This window comes from Diadema antillarum, unplaced genomic scaffold, assembly GCF_040938485.1.
Source record: "Diadema antillarum isolate AM-2024a unplaced genomic scaffold, OU_Dant_1.0 seq00002299_RagTag, whole genome shotgun sequence".
Lineage (NCBI taxonomy): Eukaryota > Metazoa > Echinodermata > Echinoidea > Diadematoida > Diadematidae > Diadema > Diadema antillarum.
Window position 1 is genome coordinate 100,679 of NW_027272921.1, and position 17,885 is coordinate 118,563.

The following is a 17,885-nucleotide window of genomic DNA, read 5'->3' on the forward strand; positions in this document are numbered from 1 at the left end:
TTCAGCACATCATCGCTACAAGGGAATTAACTCTTTATGTGCCATGGTGTAAACCCCCTGTATGCCACATTATTCTGAGACAGCAATGTAAGTCATGCTTTGGAAAAACGTTCTCTTCTCATATAGTATGTAACTTTCATAATTTCAGATTTCTGTTACCCTGGACATACAGTGTGAGCAAAGTAGAAGAGAAAATGCCTACACTATAGATACCCAAAATATGACTCCTAATAAAATGGGTATAGAAGTAAATTTGCAAGGGGCGTTCGTTTTCACCTAGCCATCGAAATCAAGTAGTTTTCCAGGAAAATTAACATTGTCCTTTGTGCGAAGCACACATTTATGGTTACAAAGATAAAATGCTATAAGAATTTGACAAATGTACTGAAACAGAATATTTACAATTTGTAACTTACAGACTGATATACCATTAATGAAGTCACACAGACATAATCTCAGAAAGTTTATAAAGTAATAGCATATTATTTTAAAAGTGAAAGACATATACCCTTGCACCATTTTGGTCCAGAAGAACATCTGCTTGGACTTACCGTGGAGCTTGCAAAAGCTCTGTAGCTGATGGCCAAGATTCCATCTGACCACTCGTGGGAGACGGGGTCAAACTGACCATACAGCTGACCCATGGTGATGGCCTTGGGGTTGATGACTGTGATCTGCACCCGATTCTCTTCCATGAGGCCCTAAAAGATTGGACATTGTGTCAAGAGTCGGGATATCAGTTTACTGAGAATCTCATTTTGGAGATACAGGTACGTATACTACAACTACAGATCTTCATGCAGAAATCATTTTATCCGTTATTCATCAAAACTCAGTGTGTCGCTATCTTATAAAAGAAATAGCACACTTGTGCGTTGTGCGACAATGTAAGTGCAGTGTACGCTCTGTATTTTTAGATGGTGCGCACTGTGTACTCGCCTAGAAGCTTGTACACAGAGGCGACATCAATCTAAAGAAACCTTGTGTGCAATGCACTTCCGCTACTGCATGCCGTGCCATGCACTACAGCGTATTTCTATAGTGTTTCGTGTTGTTACATAGGTGTCTTCTTATAGCAGTTTTCATTACTGTGGATCATAAAGCTATGACATCATTGAGTGGAAAAAAAAAGACATATGAATACAAACTACAATTAATAAAAGATGCAAGAAAGGGGGGTCAATGAATTTAGAAGTGCAGCTTGAATACTACTTCATGGCTGATGAATGAGTTAATGGATAGCCTAAAAAAAAGTTCTTTTACCTTCTCTGCAATGTCTGCTAGAGCCATGCTGAGGACACGGTAGGCGGATGTCTTTCCTCCAAAGGGCTCTCCGACTATCATGAAGCCGTGACGGACAATCATCATCTCATAGATCTTGAGGGAGAGCAAGAAAACACAAATTACATTGGTTATTCAATACCAAAAAATGCAGTCCATGATGTCTTATAATATTTTGATAATGCCTGCTAAGAGTAGATTTGGTATTTGTATGGCCTTCAGACTGTGACAAAACAAAACAAAATATTTCTTATTTTGCAAGGTGCTTCCCCTTCCGTATCTGGGCAATAACCCCCAGAGGGCAATTACCCCCCCCCCCCCCCCCCCCCCCCCCCCCCCCCCCCCCGGCTGAATACTGGCTAGTGGTAAGGTTAGAGTAAAGATTAGGGTTAGGGTTAGGTTTAGGGTTAGGAGTTTGGGTTAGGGTTAGGATTAGATTCAGGATTAGGATTACGATTAGGGGAAGGGGAAGGGTCTAGGGTAATTGCCAAGGGGGTAACTGCCCTAGACCTGATTAAAATATCCCATATTTTCTTATTAATTTCTTTGTTGGTTTGTTGTTGTTCTTTGCTGTTTTAAATGCAAATATCTCAAACTAACTAGAATGGCATTAACTCATTTTGCACTCAAACTTGTCACATCTTCTCCCTTGCTTTCTGCATGCCACCAACACATACCTGCAGAATCTTGTCAAGGAAGACAGCGGTGAGCTGGAGGTTGAGTTTCTCTGCATTCTCTGTGATGGCCTCGGTGAGGATGGCATAGTCCGGCTTTGGCAGGACTGTACCTGGGAAAAGATCTGATGTGATACCCTGCAAGAAGGAATAACAAAACTTGTGCCTTAGGTCTTGCTATAGCTGTTTTCTTTGTTTCTGTTTTTTCTTTTCTTTAAAATAATTTTGCATAGTTCTCCATCACATACATTTACTTACAAAATGAATGAAGAAACAATAAAATGAGCATTTGAATTCTTGAAAGATAACAATACACTGCAGCAATCAATAGAATTCACATTCATTTTTTCCAGCTTGTACTGATGAATGTATCTTCAGTAGGTGATTATTTTTTCTATTTTTTCTCTCCAATAGGAAAAAACAAACAGAATAAACAACAGACAATAGAGCTTGACTTGACAAAACAGCTCAAACGGAGAACTCACCGCAAAGAGGGGCAGATCGTGGGACAGAAACTTGGGCAAGTTGACGTCGTTGATGGAGCGCAACATCAGAATGTCCTCATCCTCCTCAGGATACTTCAGCTGAGGGGCAAAGAGGGAATTCAAAGTGTAATTCATGAAAGACTGTAAACAGCATGTATCTGGCGAGTGTAATTTTTCATGAATCAGGACTTTCTGACAATTTTGTGAGTTGTTAAATTTGCGATCATAGAGTACAGCAATGGATAGAGAAATGTACACAAGCATGTCAAATTCATGTTGGGATGAAAGTTAATATTTCTGTGCAATTCAAAATTTGGAAATAACATCCGATTCACCTGAAGGTGATAGATATTAATGCTTTGCCTCTTTACAACCAAAGTGGCTGTATCAAAGCTACCAGGAACAAAGCGAAAAGTTGAAAGACGTCTTGCTTTCTAAGGTTTCTTGCAAAAAAAAAAAAAGTGGAACACTAATTGTGACTAATATTAAATTAAATAATGCCTTCAGGGACACTTTGTGGCAGAGGCATAAAAAGACAACATGATATGAAGTAATCTGCTTGACTTTTGATAGCAGAAACTTTTTTTTTTCACTTGGACAGCAGTCCCACACATTGAGCTACCCAAGACCCAGAATGTTTACCTACCTTGAGATTTCCGGCCGCAGTCAGCACAGACTTGACGGCACGCATGCCATAGTCGTAGTGATGCTGGGACGAGAGCTGCTCGGAGCAGAGGCGGTAGGTGGCGACAATCTTCACCGAGAGAGGGCGGGCTTTGATGAAGCCGAAGGAGTAGAGCACGATCTCAGAGATCAGGGCGTAATCAGGCACCATCATGGCCACGGTACGGAAGAGAGCCTGTTGGTACAGGGCAAAGAGGAAACAGTTGGTGATTAAACAAGCACTCGGAGAGGACAGACCTCCGCCAAGCAGCTCATAACCCATACACACATGCTAAATATTGCCAATTTCCCAATAAAGAAGTCTTTTGCTAACGTCATCAGCTTCCAGCTGCGTGGTGCCTTGCCCATACAAAACACGCACTTTACATCAAGTATGCAAACCTCAAATATGTGCAGCTTGAACTCCCAAGTTCACTGACTCTACAATTGTACATGCCAAAAGCTAAAGAATCCTTCAAAAATCCACAAAAATTCCCAGATCAGTACCAAAATTTAATCATCTGTTTCCTGTGTCATTATCAACTTTTCCTGCAAGTTTCAGTCAAGTTCGTTCACAACTTTTTGAGTTATTTTGCAACAGACAAACACACAAATAAACCAACCCAATGAAAACATAAACTCCTTCCTTGGTGGAATTAAAGTGAAAACTAAGTTTTGGTAAGTGCTTGAGAACCCGTCTAGCACCATTTCATTTTTTCTTGCAATATATCGAAAGAGTCCACTAAGAAACTTACCTGGCTGACGCGGTTTGCCGGAATGAGGAGTCGGTTTGGAGTATTTTGAGAAAAATAATAATAGTAGGAAAACCGACTTTTATTCCAGAAGGCTCCAGACTAACTCGGTCTCGGGAAAAATTCGACCCTACTTCAGACAATTCACACGCAGTTCGTGATCGCCACATTCTACTGGCCACTGCATAATACCAAATGAGGCCTACGGCCTAACTGAATGGACAGGAAAGTGTGTGCTGACGTAATCCTGTACAAACAAAACAAAAATGACAGCGCGCAGTCCTCAGTTGCTGAGACGCGCGGTCTTTGGAGTTTCTGTTGTTGTTTATCAAGCGCCTTTGATTGTTTTAGAGGTGCTTGATCGGCGCACACTAATTTTGCATGCGTGCAAAAGAGGTTTTTGATGCGCGCGTTGTAACAACTCGGACCATTACTGCGATACCCGAGTAGCCAGAACACGAAGCGCTAGTTTATACAGGCCGCTCCCATAGGACAACACTGTACAATCAGAGGGACAACCATTACAACTCATCCCGCCGTCAAAGCGAAGCCGAGTTATCCCCGAGTCCGAGTTTAGCCTGACCCCGTTCGGGTAAGTACTGAGACTGAACCTTTTTGGTTAATATTTCGCATTTTCGTCGTTACCCATCGAATATCTTGTCATAACATCGTTATCCTGCACATTTCCTTAGCATACGTTCACATTTGGGAGCGAAAATTGACAACTTTTGCAGGCGTACCAGAACTTTGTTTGGGCTTTAATATGGTCCACAAATCTAAGCTGTGGAACAAATATCCTTCTTGCAGCTTGCTCACATCAGCTACATTGTGACATCAAGCTAACTTCAGACTGAATGACAAATTAAAGTGCTGTTTAAAAACCACACAATCAAATAATGCATTTTAAACTGCAGTGGCAGAAACTTGGGTTTCATTGGTGCTGCTGTGACAAAAAGAAGGAAGGATCTATTATGCAATAGATAATTTATATCTGTGGTCATATTCATGTCTAATCAATTAATCTAAGTATGTACATACGTACCTTCAGGTTGTCTGGTAGCTCAGATCGGCCAGCGTAGCCAGGGTTCATGGTGATGAAGACAGAGCAGGTTGGGTCAAGCTTGATCTCTGTCCCCTCAAAAAGCAGGGTGTCTGCTCCGGCATTGATACCTACACGCAAACACATAATCAAATGATGCATTTTAAACTACAGTGGCAGGAACTTGGGTTTCACTGGTGCTGCTGCTACAAAAAGACAGTCCCAACAATTTATATTTATATTTAATACAGGTGTCGTTTTGCTAATAACTTACTTGTAACCTGCTTGGAAATAAGACACCACCACTATGGTGATGTTGAAAATATACAGTACACTGTATGATCACAGCATTATGGCTAACATACCACGGGGGTTGGGGATCATGAAAAAAAATTGAAAAAAACAAACAAACATGTGACCATGCATCACACAACCAACAAAAAGTCATGCAACACCGATTTAAAGAGAGGACTTAAAATGGGTGAAATGGGTCTACCTACTGTAGCCAATCTTTAGTTTTACTCTTTTTTTTTAAATTTCTGAAAAAGCATCTTTTGTAACCTCCTTACGTTATGAATCATTAAATGAATGGGAAATTGATATTTTTTGCAGCTTTTCTAGAATACTGCCTTTCTTCAGTTGGGTAGAATATTGTGATAAGGTATGTCTTAGAGGCCTCTTTTCATACAATGTATGTAACCCCTCAAACATTCTTCACTTTCCGTGCTAATACCTTGAGAAGTGATGCCGCTCCTTGAACGTCAATGTTAGACATGAATAGAATGTGCTAATAGAGTGTGCACAAATTCACTTAATCTAATCCCTTCATTGTGGCTGCTATGGAGTTTGCATCCTGTTTTTTGTTCCTATTCATTGCACAGAGCAGAGCTTAATGAGAATAAGCACTTGAATAGACCATAAACTTCAAAGCCTCTTTTTTCAGTAAATACTTTCTTCAGAGTGTGTACTGTCATTATACCATAATCTGGATAGGTTAAGAAATTTCATTTGTATTGAGTCATGCAACATTTTAAAGCTTAGAGTCTGCCCTTTGAGAATCTACCCTTTACTACAAATACATTTTGGTGACTTTTTGCTGTTTTGTTTTTATGTAGGGCCACATCTTGTCCGACATCACTGACCTCGTTGGATGGTGAGGATCTGCTGGGCGACCACGGAGAGCACCTCGAGGTCAATGCGGTTGAACTCGTCGAAGCATGACCACGCCCCGCAGGAGGCCAGCCCCTTGAAGAACTTGCCCAGGGCGATGTAGTCCAGGCCGTCGGAGCAGTTGAAGACCACGCACTGCTTGGCAACGGCCTTGGCCAGATCCTTGGTAGTCTCCGTCTTCCCGGTCCCGGCGGGCCCTTCGGGGGCACCCCCAAGATGGAGATGAAGGGCCCCAAAGAGAGTTCTACCAAGCAAAAGGTTAGCAATGCAATGCAGTTACTCAGGGAATATCACAAGTTGTATAAAATGTGAGAGCATTATATGGTGCCAAGAGGAATTGGAACCAGAAAATGATAGAATTCTTGGAATTCAGCCGTTTTGTATTGTCTTCATGTCAGAATTCACTGCTGAGCAGTAAATAGCACACTTGAATTACACTTCAGGCATGCCATGTTTTAGTATGGTGTGCAGCAATATCTAATTCAAATATATACACATTTTGTACCTCCATATTTATTTACTGACGTCTGATTTCTTTTTGCTTTAAATCAAACTTGGGGCTATCTTTTGCTTGATGAAACTACAGCATACACTTTCAATGCCCACCAAAGATCAACAGCCATGATGATCTTCATGGGCCGAGTGTGAGAACTTAACTTCTTAACCCTAACTAGGCCAGGCTATTTAGGTAGATGATAGAGCCGGGGGGGGGGGGGGGGGGGGGGGGGGGGGGGGCGCCTCCCAGGCCCCCCCTCCAGATCTCGGCCGTCGACCGCGCGATTGCGACGAAAATTGGCACACACATTGCCTATGATGTAATTTAAAGTACCGTGAAGTTAATTTTTTCAAAAATTATCACTTACACTAGATTACGCTAATTTATGCATAATGATGCATGAAATCAAACAATTTGGTATAAATCACTAAATAAAGCTCAAAACAGGCACTTTTTTGTGTAAATATTCTTTTTAGTGTCCTTAGCAAATGTAAGAGAAAAAACTGCACAATCAGAAAAAATTTCCTAAGTATTTTATTGTTTTTTTAATTTCTTATGTATTTCTTTGTTTTTTCGACTTTATGTTTTTCATTGTTTTTTCGATGAAATTTGTCCGCGACATTGTCCGAACAAGAAAATATGTTATTAATTGATTTTAATCCATAAAACCCCAAAATAATCATGCTTTTATGAAATTTGCCTTTAAACACAGTTTGCATTGAAATTGTACACGAATTCACGTTTTTGAGCAATTTTTGGTCTGACATGCACGTGCATATTCATGCGCAACTTCGTAACCGCGCGCCCGGGCATCGCAAATTTGGTGTCAAAAGATGCAGGAAACTCGAAAGAAAAAAGTCATGAAATGTCGCGGCGATAGCTTCTCGCGATAGCGATACATCGCGCGAAACGTCGAGGGGGGGCCTCGGAGGCCCCCCCCCCCGGCCTAGTTAGGGTTAAATCGTTCTGTTTTTACATTACTAGATGGCATAATAACCAAAACTTTCATTTTTGAATTCTAGCAACTAGCAGTTTGCAAGGAGCTAGTTTACGATATACTGACAGGTAAGTGGCAGATAAAATTCAACCTGCATATATTGTTTTACTTGTCAAAACTGAACTTACATAGACTATATTCATGGAGAATAGATTAACAATTATACTGATTCTCTTTAAGTCACATAGAAATGGCATAAATCTAGTTAAACTAAAAAGGAATTACATGAAATCACACAATCATAGTGGTAGAAACAAATTTTTACTCGCATGAAGATCACAAGCAAGCAGGGAAATGGTGAATAGAAAATGTCAATAACTTTACCGGAGAAACATTTTTATTTCATTTTGAACTCTTAAGTCAATTAATACTCTTATGTTTGTTTAGTTTGCCAAGCATCGGGGGTGTTTGCTCACCTGTAACATCTGTCGGTGAGCGGGGTGATGACGAGACGTCCCGAGTTGCCGAGATACTCGTAGCCGTAGGCCAGCATGGCATTGATCATACGGGTCAACATGTTGTCCTCCACCCAGTAGTAGCGCAGCTGGGACAGCCACTGGAAGTCGTTCTCGCTCTGGATCCCGTTCTTGACCAGCAGCGCCAGCACGTCGCGGGCGTGCACGTCCAGCACGACCAGGGCGCCCAGCGTGGTGCGGTTCTGCTTGTTGAGCTTGCCGCGCACCAGTGCTACGATGTCGTCGATCTGCCTGTTGTTGAGGTCCAGGTAGGCCTGCAGGGCGTCCGGACTGGTGGCGATGGCCTTGTGGATCTCATCGGTCCAGTACTTCTGCGAGACGGCCAGTACAGCCTGGCCAGGCCAGGCCAGCACCCACTCTGTGCGAGGTTCTTTGGAGTAGGCATCCAGTGACTCTTTGATAACCTGGAAGAAGTATGTATAATGGCATTTTGTTATGCATGAAGCATGATATTTCCAGTGAGGGTAACTGCATGCAAGACACATTATCTTTGATATCATGAAATGCTTGATGAGGTCACTTCTTGTAACAGCAGCATCAGCCGACATGATGTCAAGGTAGCATGCACAAACACACCCACTTGGGATACAGACAGAAAAAAAAAATGTGCTCACACCTATGTACAAATCTATGAGCTTTTTCTTTGATCTCCTTCAGAATGGACACCAATACAAATTATGAGCTTAATGGACAGTGCCTGTTTCACAAATAATAAAAAGAACAAAAAAATGTCTTATACAATATATGAACCAGTATGCTATCAAATTTTGCTATTTTGCTAGATTTCTGCTTTGTTTTATTTCAAATTGCATTCCATTGCTTGACACAAAGCTACTATTATCAAAACTAAAGCAAATAGTAAAGGTCAACTCTACCACTGTGGCTCTGTTCTACTGCACCTCTGACAGGTCCTTTAATTTGTTTTATTACCTCCGCCGAGGGAGGAGGTTATGTTTTCTCCAGCATTTCTCGTTTTGTTTTTTTTGTTCGTTTGTCCGTGTGCAAAATAATTCAAAAACTGGTGAAAGATTTGGATAAAACTAACAGGAAAGGTTGAGAATGATACAAGTGACAGATGATTAATTTTTGGTAGTGATTGCGGAATTTTTATGGATTTTATGAAGGATTTTTTAAATAATATTTTGGCAGGTAGGGTCTATGAACTTTGGGGTTCAAGCCACGCGTATTTGAGGTTTGCATGCATGTACTAAAGTGCATGCTCTAGCTTCTGCTAGGGCTAGGCTAGGGTGAGGCGGCGTGCAGCTAAAAGTTGATGACGTTACAAAAGGCTTCTATATTGGGAAAGTGGGCTATTTTCAGCACATTGTATGAATGAAAATCACTGATTTCTAAGAAGAACAAGATCAGTGGTTAAAAAAAACCCTGCTTGGTGGAGGTCTGCACTCTCAGAGTGCTTTTCTAGTTTATGGTTTGTTGTTTTTATTTTGTTGGTTTTGTTCCTTCTTTTTTTTGTAAAATATTATGAATTCAGTGAAATGGTCCTGAGAACCTATTCCTGTATTGACTACCTATGGAGGGAGACTATGTACCCACCTTCTTGATACTGGAGATCATATAGCCTTCTAGCTCGAGAAGCCACTTCTCCACCTGGCCTCTGGCCTTGGAGGTGGAGATGGAGCTGATGAGTTCGATGACCTCACCCTCACTGCTCTTCATGTGAGTGATGTCCAGGATGTCGGTGAACTCCAGCTTAGCAATGCCCTGGAGGGGAAGAGGGAAAAGGAAAAGTGTGACGTATAAGTGACGCTCACTCGACGGCACTAACAATGTTTCCAGCTTTCAAAAATTTGAGCAACATGGTCTCACATGTATAATGAAATATGATGTTCTGAAAGAAAAAAAAAACAGATGTGCAGTTGAATATGATTACCTAATGTGATTATTTAGTCAGATTAAATTCATTTTTAAAGAGAAATAAAACATGTGATTGACAAGATTTTCCACTCACAATAGACCAGTAAAAATTGGAGAAACTGAATACCTAATGGTACGACAGATAGGTCAGACCAGTGGGGAAAAAATGGGTTAGTGTGCAACCCTGGTAAAGATATACAGATTATGATTTGGGGACCTAAATTTTTACTCTGTTAAAAGTAGAATTTCGTTATAGCAGTGTTTGTTAAAGGGATAGTACAGTATTGGTGGAGATGATAATTGGGCTTTTAAGTTTTTGCAAGATACCAAGAATATGAAATAGTACAGAGCATACCATTTTAAGAAGAATTCAAAGTTTATTTGATGAAAATCGAAAATCAGGTTTGGAATGACTGAAACATCCCAAAACAAAGTAAAACAAAGCGATCGTAATAGAGTGTGGGTCCCACACTTTATTAGAATTTCTCTATTTTGGATATCTCAGCCATTTCAAAACCAATTTTCATCAAATAAACGTTGAATTCCTCGTGGAATCACATGATCTTTCATATTTCATAAGAGGTTTCTCATTATCTCACAAAAAAATGTTAGAAACTTGAAATTAGGTCTCAACCAAAACTATACGATCCCTTTGACATGGGAATGCACTGTATTATTGAGAACACGGAGACCTCACGATTTCAAAACTACCACCTTCATTGTCCGAGTCCAAACATCCCCTCCGTCTAACTCACCTCGAAACACTTCTTGAGATGGGGCTGCACGCGAGTGGGGTCCTTGGTCTCCGACAGGATCTCCAGGAGCTCGTCGTTGGAGAGGAAGAAGAAGCGGGGGAAGTAGAGACGCTTCTTCTCCAGGTAGTCGTTCAGACCCTGGAAGGACAAGGATGGGGGGAGGGGGGGGGGGGAGGGACGAAGGAACAAGTGAGATTCTGCCTCAATCATCTCGTAGATACATTGTATCTCAATTTCGCTTTTGTTTAAAGCTGTCATATTTTGAAAGAAGGCAAATGTACAATGTAGGTAAAAGATTACTCTCCCAGGAAGGGAAAACTCGAAAAAAAAACCCCACAAAATTGAGTTTGTCGCCCAAAAGGCACATTTCAGTCCATTACAGAGAATCCTATTCTGTGACTGTTTATGGGTTTATACTGTACCTGGGTGGTGACATATGGTAATAAAGGTTTCAAAATTAAAAGAATTAAAAAAAATGTACTTAGTAATCAAAGTAAGGACATCTCATTCATTGATCACTAAGTGTTTAAGAGGTGATTGCAATGAAGTCAGATCCTTGTTTGTTATGGTCAGTACGACGAATAACCAATGATGAAGCGCTGGTCAGCAGGTCTCATTCTACATATGCATGAGTTGGGCGGGTCCCTAGGTCCCTTGGTCCCTGGATTGGGATGAGACAATAAATTTCATACCTTCTGGATGAGTTCCAAGAGTTCATTGGACTTCTTCAGCCTCTCAAGGATCTTCTCAATCTCAGTCACAGCAAGCACATGCTTGTCCTAGGGGGAAGGAAGTAACCATAAGAAGATGCATTTAGTAATTCATGGCGCTGTTATGAATATGCATATTTAACTAAATTAATGAATATTCATGAAATAATATGTACACATAAAGATGGAAATACATGGCAAAGTGAGAATACAACAAAGACCTGCATTACCACTGTGTTTTGTGTGCTGTTTGAGTGATGACATTTTCTTATCATAAAATGATGAAGCAGATGCTAATCAAATGATTGGCGGACAGTGTGCACGTGTCCAGGCCTTCATTTTGCCAGACTCGTAATTTTGCTCATGACATGTCATGAGTAAAGTATAATGACCAGTCATTAGCCCTTTCACGTCACAATAGTTACTTGGTAAGATTTCATTCTTTTAATCTAATACTGGTGAAAATGGAGATTTAGTACCATACAAGACCACAAATTCAACAAAAAAGTCACACATCAAGATTTTACTCAAGGACTCAAAGTAAGTAAAATCAGTCAACCTAGTCAATCTTTAGTATCTTATATTTCCTGGGGGACAATTCTTTAACACATTATTCAAAGTTGGGGATCATAAAACAAATGGGAAATTGTGTATTTTGCACTTTTTGTAGAACCTCTTCTGGTAGAATAGTGTGATTTACATGTATTATGTCTTAGAGGCCATTTTAAACCCCTTTCCACTCTCTTCACTTTCAACTCTAATAACTTTTGAAAGGATAATGCTACTGCTTTGAAAGGTGGTATTAGCGATGAATAGAATGTGTTGATACAGTGTGCTCAATATCTATTCAGCTAAACCTGATAATCCCTTCTTTGTTGTTGCCAGGCTGTTTTACTTCCAGTCTTTCGTCCCATTCATTGCACAGAGTACAGCTTGGTAAGGTTAAACACTTGAATAGATCTTAAACTTCAGAGGCTCTATTCTCAGTTGACACTTTTCTAGAGCGTGTACATTCTTTCCATTACTTTGATAGGTTAGGAAAGTCTGTTTCATTTGCATTGAGTAATACATCATTTTAAAGCTTACAGTCTGTTCTTTCAGAATCTGTCCTCGACTGAAAATGCACCTCTGGCGACTTTAAGGTGGCGTTGTGATGCAGGGTTACGTATGGACTTTGAGATGAGGGTGATTTATCAAACAAAGTAGGATCTGATTCATCATTTTATAAAACAAATAATACACATCATTTTGTTTGGGTATTGTCTGATTACTCAAGCTCGGTACCTTCAGAGTCCAAACACCATCAGTTATGGCCGTAGACAGGATAGAATGTCCCAAAGGTATAATGTGTGGGTAATTCTTCCTATAATGCCCTCACTGATGTATATTATATGTTTAATAACCATTGAATCATTTTCTCTAAAGTGGGTCAGACACCGTTCCCCTACGTACCACCACAGCGGCCTTCATGATGTCACGCCAGTTCTTGTCCACAGTGGAGAACCTGCGCCCCTCCTCCGGCATCTGGGCCATGATGTCTGGGGAGCTGAAGATGGGCTCCAGGTAGAGCCAGGTGGCCTGCACCTTCAGCCACTCGTCCAGGATCTCCTGGAGCAGCAACAGCTTGGCCTCCCAGGCCCTGGGTGCAGGAAAGGAGGAACGGAGAGATTGGAGGGAGAGAAGGAGGGATGCAGGAAAAGGGAGGTAAAGAGGAAGGGAAGGGCGGAGGAAGAGATGGAGACAGCGGGAGAGATGGATGGATTAAGAGATAGAAGAGAAAAGGGAATGGAACAGAGATAGATTGGAGGGGTGGGACAGAAGAACCGGTAGAAGGGAATATTACAGACAAGGAAAACCACAAGAGGAGGGGGGAGGGATGTGAAAGGTGGAAAAGTGCGATAGAGGAGTACGAGAATGGGAAGTAAAACACAGCAGGAAAATTGAAAAGAACGAGAGATACATTTAGATGATGAAAGAAGAAAGAGAAGAGATCAAACATAAAACAAAGAAGAGATATAAAAGATGTCCACACAGAAAGGCATATTACAGAAGACAGAAAGTACATGTAGATGGTAAGAACATGAAATATGACACACAGTTATGAAATCTGAATATTTCTCATACACAATGGTCTTGATCAAGATTCAAAAAAGTGTCAAGGTAATTTATCAGTGCTTACATTTAAGAAAGAATTAGAGCCACGTGACTGCTCAATTCTCTCCACAGAGAGTACTTTTCAGATTATGCTTTATCATGTTCTTTCTACACTGCTCTTATCATCCCTCACAGAAACACTATACACAGCAAAGTCATGAGCATCTCATATCATGTATCAAATTAACATGCTAGCTCAAGAGAAAATATACTGTCCATTACCAGGCTTTCAGCATTAAAATCTTTTTTTCGATAAAGACCCAGAAAGGCATAAATTAGTTTCAAAGACGAAAATCATGTACAGTTTATATGGCCACAACTTGTCCTAAACTGTTGCCAAATTATCACACAATTCTCACTGTTTGAAGAAACAGAAAGTTGAAACAAACATACAACATCATTAAAGAGCATTAACCCTAAATTCATCCCGACATAGACTTGTAATATTAGACTTGTAGTAAAAGAAATTCTTTATCTTCAGGAGTATCCCTTCCTACAAGATGCTTTTCATTTAGGAATGAAGGATAATGAAAACTTTGCCACTTCTAGAACTATTCATCAGGCTTTCATCACTCACTTGATCTCTGTTTCAAAAGGCTTGATGAATGGTGACCCTCTCATGGTCTGGGTCTTGACAATCTGGTCATCCAGCAAGACTTGGATGTCGTCAATCGAAGACAGGATCATGGTACCAGTCTCGCGGTACGGGATCATCACAAACTCCATCTGCAGGGCAGAGGGGATCAATGTATCACATGATTTATTAGAGGTAGATTGCACATCACTACTGGGGGAATATACTGTGAGATATATTTTACCTGTGCACTTCTTGGATAACAAACTGTTTGCAAGAATATATGTGAGATGTCATGGTCCATAAAAAGATGCCAAATACACAGCAGGGTTATTTCAGCATGCTTAGCAAGTTTCGTGATTCAAACAATTCATTTTGTATCATCTGCTAGAAATTAACTCACTACCACTCTATGTGATGAACATGTCACAACACACAAATCCTGATACCTATTAAAAATTCACCAATAGCGATAGACCGCTCTACATCATTCATAATAACTGCAGGATAACTCAATTATTTGGAAGGAATTACTGAAAATCACTTCTGGAGGTTCACCTATTTTTTCAGTTCCTCTTTTGGGGAAGTGTGGAAGGTATGTGTCTAAGATTCATGGGTTTCCATTGCAAAAGATAACAACAACAAAAATAGAACACTAGCGTAAATCTTCTTCTTAGGTGGCAGCAACCATCAAAATATATTCAAGCCCAAAGAGCCTGCAAATCCCATATTTTCACCTTTTCTATCATCTGCTCATCCGAATAAAGAGCCTTTCCCAAATTATAAATGGCTGCATACAGCAAAGGTCTACATGATCAATTGAACTATTAGTCTCAACAACCATTAATTCCAGACCCGGCTGGCTGTGAGTAATCTTACCTCGGCCCACTCGCCCACCATCTTCTCCATGGCTTTCTCCAGGGAGTACTCCTTGGAGGCCGCCTCACTGATGCCCTCAAACCTGGTGAGGTACGGCTCCAGGTTCATGTCGATCATCTTGGACAGGGTGGTGTCCTGGCAAATAAAAATTTTGGTCACAGAATGAGAAGAACTTCATGCATTGGAAAAAGGGAGGTTCATGTGCATTATGGGGAAAATTATTATAGGTTCAGCTAGCAGAAAAGAAGATGTACAAGTGGTATTATTTCAAGCACTCCAAATTTAACCTGGCTATTGATATCTTATAAATGTATCAGGACAGTTACAACCCAAGGACAACACCCCCACCCCAATGGAATGTTGTAGCATGTTTTCACTGATTCTTTAATCACAGAGCACATTTGTTTATACACACAAATACAGTACTGTGCAACCACTGAAACATACAAGATTGTAAGGCGCTTCTATTTACAATATGTTGATTTGTATTGTACCTTGGTGTAAGTGTGTTCTTCCTACTTGGTATTCTTTATCCCTTTTTACCAAACCGCTCAACACTAGTGTTCAGAGTGTAACAGGCTTGGGATATTAAAGGCTTTAACAAAATCTATTTTTAATGTCACAAACTATATTACATTTTTGAATGTTCAAATTCAAGAACATAGTGTATGTTGGCTCCAAGCTACACACTTTGGTTTAAAAGTACATATGTGACACTGCACCTCAAAACAAACAAAAAGTCGCCAGACATTAATTTTTAGTCAAGACCATATTCTGAAAGAGCAGACTTTAAGCTTTAAAATGATGTATACAAAGTTTGTAACTCAAATCAAATGGACTCTCCTAACCTATCTAAATATTGGAAAGAAAGAACAAACTCAGGAAAAGTGTGAACTGAGAAAAGAGGCTCTGAAGTACAGTGTCTATTCAAGCGCTTAATCTTTACCAAACCCTGCTGGCTATGCGATGAATGGGACAAAAAACAGGAAGTAAACCACCAGAGTAACAACAATGAAGGGATTATCAGATTAAACTGAAATTAAGCATGCCTGATTAACACATTCTGTCCATAATCAATGCCAACTTTCAAAGCAGTAGCACTATCCTTTCAAAAGTTATTAGAGTTGAAAGTGAAGAGTGTGGACAAGGTTTTTCAGAAATGAAAAAGGGATTCTAAAGACACACCTAATCACACTACCAGGTATTCTACCAAAAATGTTAGAGATAAACTGCTAAAAGAACACACTTTCCCGCCCGTTTTATGATACCAAATTTTAGCATAATGTAAAAGAAGACCCGCTCTTTCAGAAAATATGACAAAGTCAAGTTCGGCTAGGTTGACCCATTTCACTTATTTTCAGTCCTCACGCAAAATCAGTGTGTGCGACTTAATGTTCGTTTTGAGGTGCACGGTCACATATAAAGTCGCACTGTGGCCAATCACAAGCCATTACACAGTCTTAACAGGCATTGAAAAGGCAACACACATTGAAGTGGAGACTATAATACACAACATCTCTAGGCATTTGCACATGAACAAAGACTACATCTTGAAGGGTTCCAGACGGTACGCTTTGCAATAACACTATTCACCTGTGGGTCCTGTTTACGCTTTATCTGTAGTGCTACAGTGTATAAGTGATGACAAGTATAAAGCAATCTACATTTGCAGCTCCTACAGAGATAAGTGTAACAAAATTAATAACAGCGCTTTATTTTATTGACAAAAATAATAAATGCATGTATATTACACATCAGATTATTATGTTAAGTTTGTGATTACCTTATTTCTCTGTGTGCAGCAGTACATGTATTCAAACTACAGATTGCTTTCCAAGATGACAAGTGATTTTACGCATTGAGGCTTGTGAATTACATGTGCTTTTGTCCTATACTGGGATCTTTTAAATCTTTGTAGAAGTGCTACATATACAGTGTGTACATGAAAGAAAATGTAAAGAAAAGACCTTCAACTTGACCTTTACAATATACAATCTGTATATCAGCTGTGTGTCTTGCTACATGTGTAGTAATAAACACCATCATTGATCATGTGGAGGGGGGGGGGGAACAGATAGTGTGTGTGTAGCTGCCATTCTGTGCATTGATGCAACACTGTTGTTTTGATCCGCATGTCTCGTACAAGAAGCACATACATATCCAATCTTTAATATCAACACACACATGGACTTGCACATTTTCCTGAACAAAAAAAAAATGCTGGAGTGACAAACAGCATGGTGATGTCACATGACCCTGGGTGCTTGTTAAGTATCAGGTGACCGCTGTCTACATCATGTGATCATGCAGTGTGCTGATATGAGACTCACCTTAAATTTACGGACTCTTTCTTCAGCAGACTGGGTTGTCATACGGACATTGATAATGTTTTAAGCTTCTACATTTCAATATCTCACAAGTTGTATAATTGGTACTGGGGGGAGGGGTGAGGGGGGAGGGTGTTGATTGTATTAGACTCCAACACACCTAGAAAACTACAATTCTCATTTCTCACTTTACACAAAGAGAAATACAGCAGGATATCATATATTAGTGTAAAAATGAGCAAAAAAAAAAAAAAGATATCATATACACAGAATAGAGTACTAACCTCGCAAAAAGAGCATTAAATGCTTTATATGACATATCAGAATTACAACTGTACACCAACAGATTATGCCAGTCACTTAAATGCCCCCACCCCCTCCCCCTCCCCCCCCCCCAAAAGGAAAAAAAAATGAGGGGCTACAAAGTCATCTCTATCTACAGGAGCCATTTGGAATTAAGCCGTTGAAGACGAGTCCCGAGTATACTCGGGCAGGTGTCCATGGGAAATGCATGTTATAGCAAAATCTGTCCGTCCTCAACGGGTTAACAATACGATAACAACAAACTTGATCATGCT

General features: G+C 40.2%; 1 protein-coding gene across 1 annotated transcript in view; it reads right to left on the reverse strand.

The window, feature by feature from the left end:
• The window catches only part of LOC139714501 (dynein axonemal heavy chain 7-like), a 136,827-nt gene that overhangs the window by 90,080 nt on the left and 28,862 nt on the right, over positions 1 to 17,885 (reverse strand). Inside the window, exons 20-33 of the mRNA XM_071626208.1 lie at positions 14,981 to 15,115; positions 14,105 to 14,253; positions 12,826 to 13,012; positions 11,356 to 11,442; positions 10,664 to 10,801; positions 9,588 to 9,755; positions 7,974 to 8,437; positions 6,037 to 6,308; positions 4,898 to 5,025; positions 3,087 to 3,299; positions 2,441 to 2,539; positions 1,959 to 2,093; positions 1,264 to 1,377; positions 552 to 701 (exon numbers count right to left, since the gene is read on the reverse strand). Coding sequence (XP_071482309.1) covers positions 552 to 701; positions 1,264 to 1,377; positions 1,959 to 2,093; positions 2,441 to 2,539; positions 3,087 to 3,299; positions 4,898 to 5,025; positions 6,037 to 6,308; positions 7,974 to 8,437; positions 9,588 to 9,755; positions 10,664 to 10,801; positions 11,356 to 11,442; positions 12,826 to 13,012; positions 14,105 to 14,253; positions 14,981 to 15,115 — 2,439 coding nt within the window. The remainder of the gene's footprint in view (positions 1 to 551; positions 702 to 1,263; positions 1,378 to 1,958; positions 2,094 to 2,440; positions 2,540 to 3,086; positions 3,300 to 4,897; positions 5,026 to 6,036; positions 6,309 to 7,973; positions 8,438 to 9,587; positions 9,756 to 10,663; positions 10,802 to 11,355; positions 11,443 to 12,825; positions 13,013 to 14,104; positions 14,254 to 14,980; positions 15,116 to 17,885) is intronic.